Here is a 14,558-nt window from a genome sequence, read left to right as displayed (position 1 = left end):
TTCTATTTCTTAAAACCTTTACTATTTTGTCATGCTTTCGTTTCTAAAACTTTCAAGAACTTGGTCAAAGCAACTTAAAAGAGTGAAGAAGTATTTATTTAGAGGATCTCAACGTACTCGTTCAAGTTTTTATAAAATAATGAACCAAACATAAAAGATAAAATGGTCAAAGAACATACAATTATTATTAATTAAAAAAAAAAATAGGAAGAAAGACTAGTCAATTAAGGGTCTGTTCACATTTACTGAACTGAATTGAACTGAACTGATTGAAACTGAATTGAGTTGAAATGAATATTTTATGAGAGAAGGAAATTAGGAACTGAACTGAACTAAACTAAACTGATTGGAGCTGAACTGAACTGAAATTAAGTAAATGTGAACATGCCCTAATATTCGGTGATATCAGACTAATCACTTGGCATTTCTTCTCAAGTTTTACCAAAACTACCAACGAATATCCACCACGGTGACCCTTAATGTCAAAAGTCTCCAAGTACATGGTAAGGACAATTTGTACTATTATCATTGTAGTCATCATCTAACACCTGTTTTTCCACGCAACCGGAATTATTTAAAGCTTAGTCCAACAATTAAGTATAATTTGTGCATATAATAACAAATTAAAGGAAGAAAATTAATAGAAGATGAGTAGTATAAAAGAATAGCTCATATTAGTATATGCTGGACTACCCGGCCCTCTTCCACAAAACATGGCATTTATCAAGCCAAGAGAGCTTGGTGGCAAGATTTTAAGGAAGAAGGAATGTTTACCATCACCACCAAGCTATGTTAGATTATCTAGAACCGACGACAACGACAACGAACATCATCAGAGAGACGATAGCAATGAAGGAGGAACCCCCAAAGGCCATGTTCCGGTCATGGTCGGCATGGAGGAGAAGGATGTCAAGCGATTTGTGGTTCCGACTCGGTTTATGAAGGATCCTTCCATTGTTACGTTGCTTCAATTATCAGCCGATGTGTTTGGTTATGATCATCAAGGGGTGTTACGGATTCCTTGCCACCCTGAAAATTTTCAAAATATTATAGATAAGTTATATAAGAAAAGATAGATATCTTAATTGTCTTATATACTATGGTATGTATTAATCTTATTGGGTGTTACTGGTATATTATTGCTACTATATTTGGTGACATATGCTAGATTGATGTATGTAACTTGTTTGAATTGGTTTTCCAGTTTTTATTTCTAGCTTTTTTGCTCTAGTGTTATACAATCAGATTACATAGTATAATACTGAGTTCTAGCTAGGTTGAAATTATATTCTACTTCGTACCTGCTCAACTTTTGGTTTTGAGAGGTTGATGATGTATTTCTTTTGTAATATAATGACAAAAGCTTAATTAATCTGTTTCTTTTGTAATATAATGACAAAAGCTTAATTAATCTGTTTCTTTTACTGTATTTGTACAAGTCTCATTTTTTCATATACTTCTATAGTTTTATCTATTAATGTCTGTTTTCTAAACATACTTGGTTATATGCAGAAATTAATGAACTTCGTATGTTTTTTTTTTTTACACCTACATTTGTATGTTAATATACAATTTGCACTGCATACAAATTAAACTATCCATCAGCTCTTTACTGTTTTACCACAAGCAAATCAAAATTTGGACATTGCTTGTATTTTTTTTACAAAAAATTATTTTATATTTTATTGTACTAAAGTTATTACAGTATGAAATATTGTTGATATCATTCCAATGAGTTAATTGGCATGATTGCTTAATCAGGAAAGAAATAATTTATGTAAACTATCCACTCTTAGCAAAGATATAAAATTATGCATTTTCATATGAAGTATGACCCCCTCTCGCCCGTCTGCCCGCCCACCCGCCCACATTATGTATCTATGGATTTATGTGCGCTATTTTAATAAAGATGATTATCAGTTTATCACCAAAGATATCTCCTACAATATTTAGCTATTTTCCCAATCTTCTCTGACATATTGCAGACAAAAAAATGGATCGGAGATTAGCGCAATCATAGTTCCTTACTTGCTTTTGGTATATGTTCTCTTGTATGTTCCTTTGAATTCGACCACTTTTATAATGGTTATTAATAATATATAGCACGAAAATGATGCAAAGTCAATCGTCAAGCTGCTTTAACAGCAATTTTTGACCATCTAGTAAGACAATGTGTGAATCCTCCAACTTTTCATTTGACTATTATTGATGCTTATATGCTTATCAAGTTATCAATCATGTATTTGATTGTTTTATTTGGTAACTACTCCCTTGTAGAAACATTGCATACTACTAGAGTAGTTTTAATGCTAAGACCATGGATCGGTTATGAATTATGATATTAAGAACACACTACAAAAAAGTAATCCCAATTAAACTACTCACTGTTCTACCTATTAACCTATACGCATACTCCATATATGCCTCTTGTGTACGTACTCACAATGCACGATACTCTCTACTCGTGACTTTGATCAATTCTGTACTTAATTATATCATTAGGCCTGCGTGTAGGTTTCGCATACTTTTTACATACTAATTACTTACTTTTTACGTGTGAAGAATTCAACATTAATATAATTGAGACCTCACTTAAATGTGATATCTATATATAACATACCATATATGGAGAAACACTTATTTGTTATAAATAAATTGAAGATATGAAGCCCCCATTACATGACAGAAAAATCTTTTAACATGGTCAAGATACGATCGCTGATTAGCATCAATGACATTAAGCAACTACTATGCATTTTAAATTAGTACGATGCTCAACATTATTTTAAATGTATAAATCCTCATAATCAGTCACATTCTCCAATAACATGGACGCGGTTAGCTTACATTGACCCTATTATATTACATCCGTACATAAAATTAGTTAATTATATTATAGATAATTGAGGAATGCATAAGCATAACCTATCATCAATCACCGGCGTTCTATTGATAGCGATCGATAGTCATCATATGCGACTAATTACCGATTTAAAAAAAAAAATGATAAACTGACTATATATAACTATGTATAAGTTGAAGCTCTCTTTGGGCTACTCCGTCAAAAAAAACAAAAAAAAAAAAAAAAAAAAAAAAAAAAAAAAAAAAAATTCTTGTCGATTCGAGGCATAAGTTGAAATAAGTTTTTTTTTTTTTTTTTTATACTTCGTATATATTTACAAGTACATTAATTGGACTATACTTCATTGTTCTAATATATACAAGTACATTAATTGGACTATACTTCATTGTTCTAACAATACGATCACAAGTTTATTTTTGGTTGGTTGTTATTTTCGTAGAATTAGTTAGCATGCTTGCTTGCGTTTGGTTATCATTGATAGTGTTTTCTAATTATTGTATATGATGACAAATATTATTGTATATGATGACAAATAGTGATGTATATACACCTTCCAAAGTTTCAATCATCCATACTAAGTTACAAACCTATCAAATTGTTAATACTACCTTCATTTTTTTTTTTTTTTAAGTTGACACCATTTGACTTATACACTATTCATACACTATACTTTGATTCGCTTTTGACGTGCATATATAATCGATTTTGCAACTAACTGTCTAGTTAAAAACTAATGGATGAGGTACTATCAAACTAACTATATGGGGAGGGTAATTAATGTTCCGTACAATTGTGTTAATAATAGCATGCTACAGTTAAAGAGAATTACAAGGATTATAGAGAAAACAGGGGGGAAGAGTGAAGGTGGAAGAAAATGAGAAATCAATGTTGAAGGTAAAGGAGAGAAAATATATAAATATTAACGAAGTAGCTTATTTTAAAATGCATGGTGAAGAAAATAATTAGAGAAACTTAAGCCTTGATATTAACCACTTGTAAGAGAGAGAGTTTAATTAGGGTATGATAACTGAATAATGTTAAACACGTACTCCTCAAGATATCAAATATATATTACTTCCTTTGATCCTCTCAAACAATAATTAGAAATAAGGAAAAAATAACACCCAAAAAAGAAGTAAAAACACTCCCACAATATAGACCAAAAAAAAACGGGAATGAAAATTAAAATGTTATTTGTTATCATGAGTTGCTTAATAAGCATATCAGGGAAGAATAATGTACTAGTAGTAGGGGAAGGCGAGGAATCGCCAGCAGGTGCGGGTGGGCAAAACCCGTTTGGGTTCCAATTACCTCAATTTGGGGGAGAGCAACAAAAATGTTTTACATCCTTTGAGAGCGAGGGTAAACAAAGTTGCCTACAAGACTTGGGTAACTCATTCCAAAGCCATCAGATAACCTTGTCTCAATCTTGTTGTTCTTTCCTTGCTCAAATTGATGATGCTTGCAAGTCTGTCGTACACTTTGAAAACCCCTTTTTTTAATCCCTTGTCAAACAGCACTGCGCTGAATCCGCTGGCGGTGGCTCTGTGGAAATCACAGGTGCAGGTGCAGGTGATGGTGCAGCTGCATCCGATGAGGGTACATCAACAGATGGTGCATCCACAGCCACAGGTACAGCTGATGGTGAATCCACACCCACAGGTACAGATACAAGTACACCTACACCGACATCTTCGGCTACGCCTACAGAAACAAGTGATGCACCTACTGCCTCTGAATATAGCGATCAATCAGGAGGTAATGCCACTCCAGCAGATGGCCCAACTTTAAGTTAATTAGAGGGATTACTACACACATGCCGTTTACTATCTATACCATGCAACAATAATCTTTGATTGTCGTTTATCATACTGTAGCCTAATCTTTGATTATATGTTTTTTTTTTTTTATTTACTAGCATATAGTTTGAAGTTACATGGCCAACGTAACTTAGCAAGTAGTGAGTTCAATATATTCTTGATTTCCACAGTTTGTATGTGGATGTATGCTTGAGTTGTAACAAAGAAGACCAAACATTGCAAATGAAACTTAATAATGTGGAATAAACTAAATTCTTTATCCCAATTTTTGTCTACTTATATAACCCATCAACCAAGTTACATACATAATTTCGCTCCTTTTGGAACCAATATGGTGTAGAATTTGAGATGCTGCAACAGCATTTATAAATTCTTTTGAGAAAACTGTCATGATTTTCTTTAAAAAAAAACCTGTCAAGTAATTTAAAATCAGTGTAATACTACTGTACAAATTATTTCTTAGGAAGGCTGAATATGGCATTCAATTAGACAATTATAGCCATAAAAGTTAGCACTACATGACATGTTAGGTATTATCAAGACTGTAACACAATACATCACAAAAATGAGCAATTTAATCTACTTCAAAATTTTAATCCTCTGTTTTATCTGAAATGTTTAACTTAATTAGACTTCAGAGATAAAAGGCAAATACTAGTAGTCCAGCACTACATCCAAAAATTGCTGGACATACACCTTCGCATCTACCAAATAGTGCCCGGCTGATAACTACCAACGATTACAATCCATCCTATAACCTGCAGGAAGTTCTGAAGAATAGTGGTTGTATGTTTGAGGCCCGGATTGGCCCCTTCCTCTACCTCTGCCTCTACCCATGAACTGATGAGGGGTATTAGCATAACAAGGCCTAAACTGCATTGATGATCCCTCACCGCCTTGGGAAGAGAAACTAGGCCTTGTCTGTGATACTGGTCTCCAAGAGGCATTTTCATCTCGCACCACATTACTTGAACGCCAGAAGCTATTCTGTGTGCCGGTATTACATGTTCCATTGTATGCTGATCTACTTGTGTGACAATTCTGTATTCTCAAATTTTCAAAGCCGCTATTGACACTTGGAGGGAATGTTGATGTAGACTGTGTTGAAAACAAGTATAATAATCTAGAAAATTCTTGAATTGTCTTGTAAGCATAAATATCTAGTTGTTAGAAGGACCTAGATAAAAGACTAGCACCTAGATTTATCTAGATAAAAATAGAAAGATGAAGAAGTAAATTGTTGAGGTAAGTCGGTGGAATTATAACCGACATTACTTAGTATAAATAGGAGCATACTTGCATGTACTCACTCCACTTAAGCCATGCAATAAACACATTATTTACATCATCATCATTGACTCCAATACTTCATCAATTACCATACTACTACAAACCCACTAAGTACTACTCTTCCCATCTCCAACAGTTGGTATCAGAGCGAGGTTAATCCAAAGCCTCCATTTTACATTCATCATCCAAATTAAAATATAACAACTCCACATAAATTTAAATGGCCTCCCCTATTCCAAATCCAAACACAAACTTAAACACAAACACAAACAATTTTAATCCCCAAGTAAATTGGGTACCTACATTTAAGGGGGAGAAATTTGATCAATGGAGTATGCAAATGAAATCAATCTTCATCACCCAAGACATTTGGGAAATTATTGAAAATGGTTATGAGAAACCTAAAGATGCCAATGAAGAGGCTTCTTGGGATGCCTCTAAGAGAGGCCAATACAAACAAAACATAAGAAGGGATCATTATGCCCTTTCCATAATTTATCGTGGGGTAGATGAAACAATACTACCTACGATCATGGCCGCTACAACAGCAAAGGAGGCGTGGAGTATCCTGGAGACAAAATATAGAGGCTCGGAAAAGGTAATACTCTTTAAACTTCAATCTTTCTGGGGTCAATTTGATAGTCTACAAATGGCCGATAATGAATCAATTCAATCTTATGTTGATCGAGTCTCAAATATTGTTAACCAAATTCGATCTAACGGAGACACAATTGAAGATGTTAAAATAATCCGAAAAATACTACGCACTCTCACCAAAAAATTTGATCACATAGTGGCTGCTATAGAAGAGTCTAATAAAGATTTAAAATTGCTCAGCATGACTGAGCTAATGGGCTCTCTACTGGCTCATGAAGAAAGAATGCGTAGATTTGATGAGCAACCAGTAGAACAAGCCTTTCAGGCTAAATTAAAATTTTCTAATGGTGAAAATAAAAATGGCCATGAAAATAATTTTCAACCAAAAAAGAAAATTTTTAATAATCGAGGTCGGGGAAGAGGAAATTATAAAAATCAAGGGAGCCGAGATAATAACTCTTTTTGCATATTATGCAAGAAAAATGGCCATAACACAAGAGATTGTCGGTACAAATGCAAAAGATGTACACGACACTCTCATTTTGAAAAAGATTGTTATTTCCGGCAAAAAGAAGAGGCCAACTTCACTGAAAATAATGATCAACTATTTTATACCTGTCTAAATGCTCAAGAAGAGCAAAACGACATATGGTATATAGATAGTGGTTGTTCCAACCACATGACCGGAAATAAAAATTTCTTTGTAACTCTTGATGAAAATATAAAATCACAAATTACTCTTGGTGATGGGAGTAATCAAGAAGTTTCCGGAAAGGGAACAATTGTTGTTAAAACAAAAAATGGCTCCTCTAAATTCATACCCGACGTCTTTTATGTTCCTGGGCTGGCACAAAATTTACTAAGTGTGGGCCAATTAGTCCAAAAGGGCTATATAGTGAAATTTGATAATAATCAATGCCACATATATGACAACAAAAAGGGGCAATTAATCACCACCACTAAAATGGCTCCAAATAAAATATTTCCACTTAAGATGCAATTGGAGTCAAACATTGCCCTAAGCACAACAGTGGATGAGTCCACCTTGTGGCATTTGAGATTCGGGCATTTAAATTTTGACAGTTTAAAACTGTTAAAAAACAGAGAAATGGTGATTGGGCTACCACCAATCACTAATGAAAAGAAAATTTGTGAGGGTTGTATCTATGGCAAAATGCATAGATCACCATTTCCAACTTCATCTTGGAGGGCTAGAGCTCCATTAGAGCTTGTCCATGCTGATATATGGGGTCCTACCAAGAATCCGTCTCTTGGCGGAAAAAGGTACTTTCTGTTGATTGTTGATGATTTTTCACGCATGATGTGGGTATATTTCTTGGAGAAAAAATCAGAAGCATTATCCCACTTCATGCAATTTAAAGCCCTCACAGAAAAACAAAGTGGGCATTCAATAAAGGTTTTAAGAACCGATCGTGGGGGAGAATTCACAAGTAATGAATTCAACAAATTCTGTAAAGAGCACGGCATAAAAAAGGAGCTTACAGTCAGACGCACACCACAACAAAATGGTGTTGCAGAAAGGAGGAACAGGACAATTGCTGAAATGGCTCGGAGTATGATGCAAGGAAAAAATCTGCCTAAACATTTTTGGGCAGAAGCTGTCCGCACAGCTATTTACATCCTGAACAAGTCTCCCACGAAAGCATTAAGAAGCATGACGCCGTATGAAGCTTGGCACAAACGAAAGCCAAGAGTTGAGCACCTCAAAGTTTTCGGGTGCATTGCATATGCCCACGTCCCGAAGGAGAATCGGGATAAGTTAGATGGAAAAGGAGAAAAATGTATCTTCATTGGATACAGTGACGAGTCAAAAGGATATCGTCTCTATCAACCCGAATCCAAGGAGTTGATCATCTCCAGAGATGTTATATTCAACGAAGGAGTACAATGGCAGTGGAACGAGAGCAATTTAGAAGTTCACGATCTAGAAGTTCCAGCAGCTGTCATTCCACCTTCAAGTCCAGATCAAGACGAAGGCCCAAGCAGCCCAAGATCAACACCAAGCAGCCCAAGGTCACCATCAAGCTCAGGTTCAACACCAGAATCAAGTCCAACACAAGAAGTTCGACGATCACAACGACCAAGGCGTCGTCCAGCTTACTTGGATAAATATCAGTGTAATCATGCTATCATGGCCCTCATTGCCAGCGAACCACAAGGCTTCCAAGAGGCGGCGCAAGAAGAAAAATGGATTGACGCCATGAATGAAGAAATCAAGATGATTGAGAAGAATCGCACATGGGAGCTTGTTGACAAGCCACAAGACAAAGAAATAATAGGCCTCAAATGGGTCTACAAAATCAAGTACAATGAAGATGGCTCCATTCAAAAACACAAGGCTCGCCTAGTTGCAAAAGGCTATTCACAACAACCCGGAGTTGATTTCAACGAGACATATGCACCAGTTGTTCGAATGGAGACGATCAGGTCAGTCCTTGCACTCGCAGCTCAACTTAAATTACAAGTTTTTCAATTAGATGTCAAGTCTGCTTTTCTTAATGGCGAGCTAAAAGAAGAAGTATATGTTGAGCAACCGCAAGGATATGTAATCGAAGGCAAGGAAGAAAAGGTGTATCGCCTTCGAAAGGCCCTCTACGGGCTCAAGAAGGCTCCTCGTGCATGGAATAGCAATATTGATGGCTATCTTATTCAAAATGGGTTTACAAAAAGCCCAAGTGAGCCATCACTCTACATCAAGACCCAAGGGTCACATGATTTTCTCATCTTGTGCCTTTATGTAGATGATCTTATCTACATGGGCACTAACTCAAAAATGATCGAAGATTTCAAGAAGGCTATGATGTCGGAATATGAGATGACCGACCTTGGAGCTATGAAATACTTCCTAGGCATGCAAGTCAAGCAAAGTCCAGGAAGAATTTTTCTCTCACAAGAGAAATATGTTGAAGACATGCTCAAAAATTTCAACATGAGCGATTGCAAGCCAATGGCGACACCAATGGCTACGAATGAGAAACTCTCCAAGTATGACGGAAAGGAGAAAGTAGATGCATCGCTCTATCGTAGCATGGTCGGATCTCTCATCTATCTCACAAACACAAGGCCCGACATAGTACATGCAGTCAGCATTATCTCTAGGTTCATGAGTGAACCTAGAAAGACACATCTTGCAGCAGTAAAGAGGATTCTCAGATACATCAAAGGGACGAAGAGCCAGGGAATAATGTACGAGACCGAGAACGACTACAAGCTCACAGGCTACACAGACAGCGACTGGGCTGGAAGCATCGATGATCGAAAAAGTACGAGTGGATACGTGTTCCAGATAGGATCAAAGTCCATCTCCTGGTCATCAAAGAAACAGGCAACGGTGGCACTATCATCATCAGAAGCAGAATACATATCGGCTACAAGTGCAGCATGTGAAGCGGTCTGGCTAAGGAGAATTCTTCAAGACCTACGGCAAGACACTGAAGAACCAACGACCATCTACTGTGACAATATGTCAGCTATTGCCATGACAAGGAATCCAGTATTTCACAGTCGCACGAAGCACATCGAGATACGACATCACTTTATTCGAGAACTAGTTGAGAAACAGGAGATCGAGGTGCAATTCTGCAAGACGGGAGAGCAGCTTGCAGATATATTTACCAAGGCATTACCGACAGATAAATTCCTCCACTTCCGAAGACAACTCGGTGTTCAAGATTTTTCTGATTAAGGGGGAGTGTTGAAAACAAGTATAATAATCTAGAAAATTCTTGAATTGTCTTGTAAGAAAATAAAATCTAGCATAAATATCTAGTTGTTAGAAGGACCTAGATAAAAGACTAGCACCTAGATTTATCTAGATAAAAATAGAAAGATGAAGAAGTAAATTGTTGAGGTAAGTCGGTGGAATTATAACCGACATTACTTAGTATAAATAGGAGCATACTTGCATGTACTCACTCCACTTAAGCCATGCAATAAACACATTATTTACATCATCATCATTGACTCCAATACTTCATCAATTACCATACTACTACAAACCCACTAAGTACTACTCTTCCCATCTCCAACAGACTGTATGTTCTCAGATCGATGCACATACTTATTGTCATTATGAGGTAAGTATGAATTTGAGCCGGTTCCCTTTCCTCTACCTGCACTTTCAAAGCCACGGCCTGGACCTGCAGTTCTGATTGTAGTCCCAGCATCAACAGCTGCATTCTTATTGTACCTTTCAAAACGACTACAGAAATTATTGTTATTTATTCTGTTCCAACTTAAGTAACAAAGAAATAATGATGAAATGCTAATTTAACATACATCCATACCTAGTGATTGGGGGCCTGCCACTATATTCATGCCAAGGAACTGTCTCCATGATGTCATTCTCAAATATTTTCTGTCATATTCACTTGTTAGAAATCGGTTTGAAGTTCAGAATTTTTTTAGGAAACATCCATGAAATAAGTACCTGAATGGGACGCTGGATGCCTTCAAGCAGGCGAGGTATCTGAAAGCGTTCAGCAGGCAACTCAAAATTGAAGCACCTAATGACATGAAGAAACTTCAACTAAGAATTTATTGCACATTACTACTAATCAAAGTGCTAGATGTTGTGTATATGCTAAAAAACCCTCTTCTTTCAACTAACATGATATCGTCTTCAATTGTTGTTTGCTGCTGCAGATAACACCCCAAGTCCCTATTGAAACTAAGCAAAAGAATAAAATTAAAACATATTAGCTTTGGGCATGCAGATTAAGCACTAATATATGCTTAGTATATGACCAAAGAGTATTAGTAGTAGTAGAAATCAAAACCTATTTGAATCCCTTGTGAATGACTTGTTAGTTGTCTGAACATTTCTTGCAGCTTCACTGTCCTGCATAATGTTGTTTACTTTTTATTATCATGAAAGCAGGGAATCCTTCCAAATTGCACCAGAAGATTATAAATCTTACCCTCAGTTTCAGCTCCGCTAGTTTGGTGGCATTCAAGAGTTTTTTCTCATCTATGAAAGGAAGCTTACAAATACCCTTTCCCACACAAAAATAAAAAGGCACATTTACAGATTAGACAACTTTCAGATAGCATATACTCCTTTAACTGACAAATTAGGGAGAAGAGAGAATAGAATGGCTTGTTTATTTAGGTAGAGTATTTATACAAAATCTAAGAACATAAGATAGGAAACAATCTTCCTAAAAGATATACTTAAATAATATCTTAACATATAATAAACCTAAATATATTATTCTCCTAATAAGATTCATATGGAAAATATATCACACATATTTTCCGATATTATCTCTAACACCTTCCCGCAATCGTAACGGCAGTAAAACGAACGTTGCGATTGGAAATTCTTCAAGTTGTTGAAGCCGAGATGCACACTCTTGTGATGTTGCCTTCATTTTTTTTTCAATGATGAGAACGTTCATCTTTTCGAACTCATTTGTCATCAATCAAACAGGAACGTCGTTCTTTTCGAACCTGTAAATATAACAATTTTTTGTTTTTCAAGAGCAAAATCGAGCTCCAATCAAATATTGGTTTTTCAGAGTAAACCACACTCAAATTTCTTTTTGGTCTTTCAGAGTAAACCACACTCAAATTTCTTATTGGTCTTTCAGAGTAAACCACACTCAAATTTCTTATTGGTTTTTCAGAGTAAACCACACTCAAATCTCTTATTGGTCTTTCAGAGTAAACCACACTCAAATCTCTTATTGGTTTTTCTAAGTAAAACCAAACTCATATCCAAAGAAGCAAAATCATGATCGAATAAACTCACAAAAAAAAAAAAAAAAAAAATTGCACAGCGGAATTTTTGGGTAAAATTTATGAATCCCGCCGGTGAGTTTAATTTTCTAACCCACCGACAGGGGGGGAATTTTTGGGGAATTTATGAATACCTACGCTCATAAGATAAGAAACAATATTCCTAAAAGATATACCATATATCCTAATGATATATTCACTAAATAATATCTTAACATAAATATCCTAAATATATTATCCTCTTAAATGATATATACGGAAAATATATCAGACATATATTTTCCGATATCTCTAACATATAAATACTCAACCTATTGATGAATAATAATCAAGCAATACAAAAAGCTATTTATTCTCTCTTCTCCCTAATTTGTCAACGTATAAACTTCTAAACTATGGTGGATGGGCAATAAATTAGTTAGCCAAGAAATATGGCAGTTTCCCTTTTAACGAAGAGTCTATTCACGGTTTTCTAAACAGGCGTGTGTTACATTTACACATTCATATTCATTCTTTTTTTTTTTTTTTTTTTTTTTTGGGTTTGATTTTACATAACATAGGACATACGGAGTAGGAAATAACAAAATTATGGTAGAGATTAGACTGTTTGAATTTTTCAATAAAAAATGTCCATCCATTATCCTTTGCTTCATTAATTGTACAATCTAAAGTTAGGATTCTGCTAATCCGAATCACTCCATTACTTAGATAGTTACTTCACCACATTACACCAATTTGTAACTACACAAGCTTGGAGAAATCCATCCAATAACTATGTATCCACTAACTTCCCAATTTATATTTTTTTATAAAAGGCTCCATTATTTGATACTTTGTATTGTTCTCTTTTACAAATTACCGGAGTACTAGTTTTTAAAATTAAACGTAGAAATCTCTAGAAAAATGTAATCATAACAATAAATAATTAAACAATATTTTCTCAAAAAAAAAATTAAATAATAAAGTTCATAGGCAAATTAATAATTTTACAAAAATAAATTGGATAAAAATAATTAAAAAGAAAAAAGGAAAATGTTCCGTGTTCTCTTGAAAACTTTAAAATACACTATGTACCCCTAAGGTTTGTAAACCTTCCACCAAATATTATTATTATTATTTAAAAATAAAAAATCAAAAAGGTGGTGTATGATAGGAGTGTCCGTTCGGTTTTCGGTTTGGATTTAGTCCAAATCCGATCCAATCCGAAATATAATTCGGTTTTCAATTTTCCAATCCGATCCGATCCGAATTTCTCTCTTGATCCAATCCGATCCAATCCGAATTAAAATTCGGTTATTTGGATCCGATCCGAAAATCCGAATTATAATACATTATTTTTTAGCTCCTAATACAATTATAAAAATAAAGCTTTAATATAAATAAAAGTCTTTAAAATAATGATTAAAATAAATAGTTCAACGTCAAGTCATTAATTAATTAATACAAAGTCTCCCTAATTTATTTTTTGTAGTAGTAAGTATTTGAGCTAAACTTCAAAAAATGAAGAAATCCATATTTATACAAGCTTAATTTTACAATTCGGTTTTCGGTTTGGATTGGATCCAATTAGGGTCAATCCGATCCAATCCGAAAATCCGAATTTCCAAAAAATCTCAATCCGATCCGATCCGATTTAAAGTTCGGATCCGATCCGAATTGATAATTCGGTTTGGATTGGATTGGATTTCGGTTTTTATCCAAATTATGGACACCCCTAGTGTATGATGTTTGTCATTGCTGTCATGTTGGAGGCCCAAATATTATTTGCCCTTCATGTAAAACCAAAGCTGTGACAACACTGTTATGTAAATCCAATTAGAAAAGCCCATATTCTAAAATGCTGAAACCAGAGTCTTCCCGTTTTGTTAGTCTTTGCTAGAAAGGTCCATCATCAACCATAGGGATGCTAAACTTTTAAGCCGCGCCCGTATATTGGTTACTGAACCTATGGAAAGAAACTAGATTTTTTTTTTTTTTTTTTTTTTTTTTTTTTTTTTGGGTTAGAAAAATAAAACTAAAAATTGTACAGAGAATATGTTCAAAAATATGTATTTTAACAGGAATGACATCTCATTTGAAAGTTGGTAATAAATTATGATAACATGAGAATAAATTAAAGTATAATTTATTATGGAGTACACAATCTCTATTACTCTATTAGAGTTGGTTTGGTGTATTTATGTTATGTTTGTATATTTGACAAGTTTATCTTGTTAGAAGTTTTAGAC

The 14,558-nt window shown here is 34.8% G+C and overlaps 1 protein-coding gene across 1 annotated transcript; it reads left to right on the top strand.

Moving 5' to 3' along the window:
* The first annotated feature begins 713 nt into the window (after nt 1-713).
* On the top strand, nt 714-1,076 carry LOC145570710 (auxin-responsive protein SAUR71-like). The gene has a single exon (XM_081629864.1). It carries the CDS (start codon nt 714-716, stop codon nt 1,074-1,076), a length of 363 nt encoding a protein of 120 aa, XP_081485990.1.
* Nucleotides 1,077-14,558: the final 13,482 nt, after the last annotated feature.

This window comes from Chenopodium album, chromosome 12, assembly GCF_948465745.1.
Source record: "Chenopodium album chromosome 12, dcCheAlbu1.1, whole genome shotgun sequence".
Lineage (NCBI taxonomy): Eukaryota > Viridiplantae > Streptophyta > Magnoliopsida > Caryophyllales > Amaranthaceae > Chenopodium > Chenopodium album.
Note: the sequence above shows the minus strand (reverse complement) of the source record. Positions and strands in the feature narration are given on the sequence as shown.

Excerpts from the sequence above, each read along its gene's own strand:
- LOC145570710 (XM_081629864.1), top strand. The coding sequence starts at position 714 with ATGGCATTTATCAAGCCAAGAGAGCTTGGTGGCAAGATTTTAAGGAAG.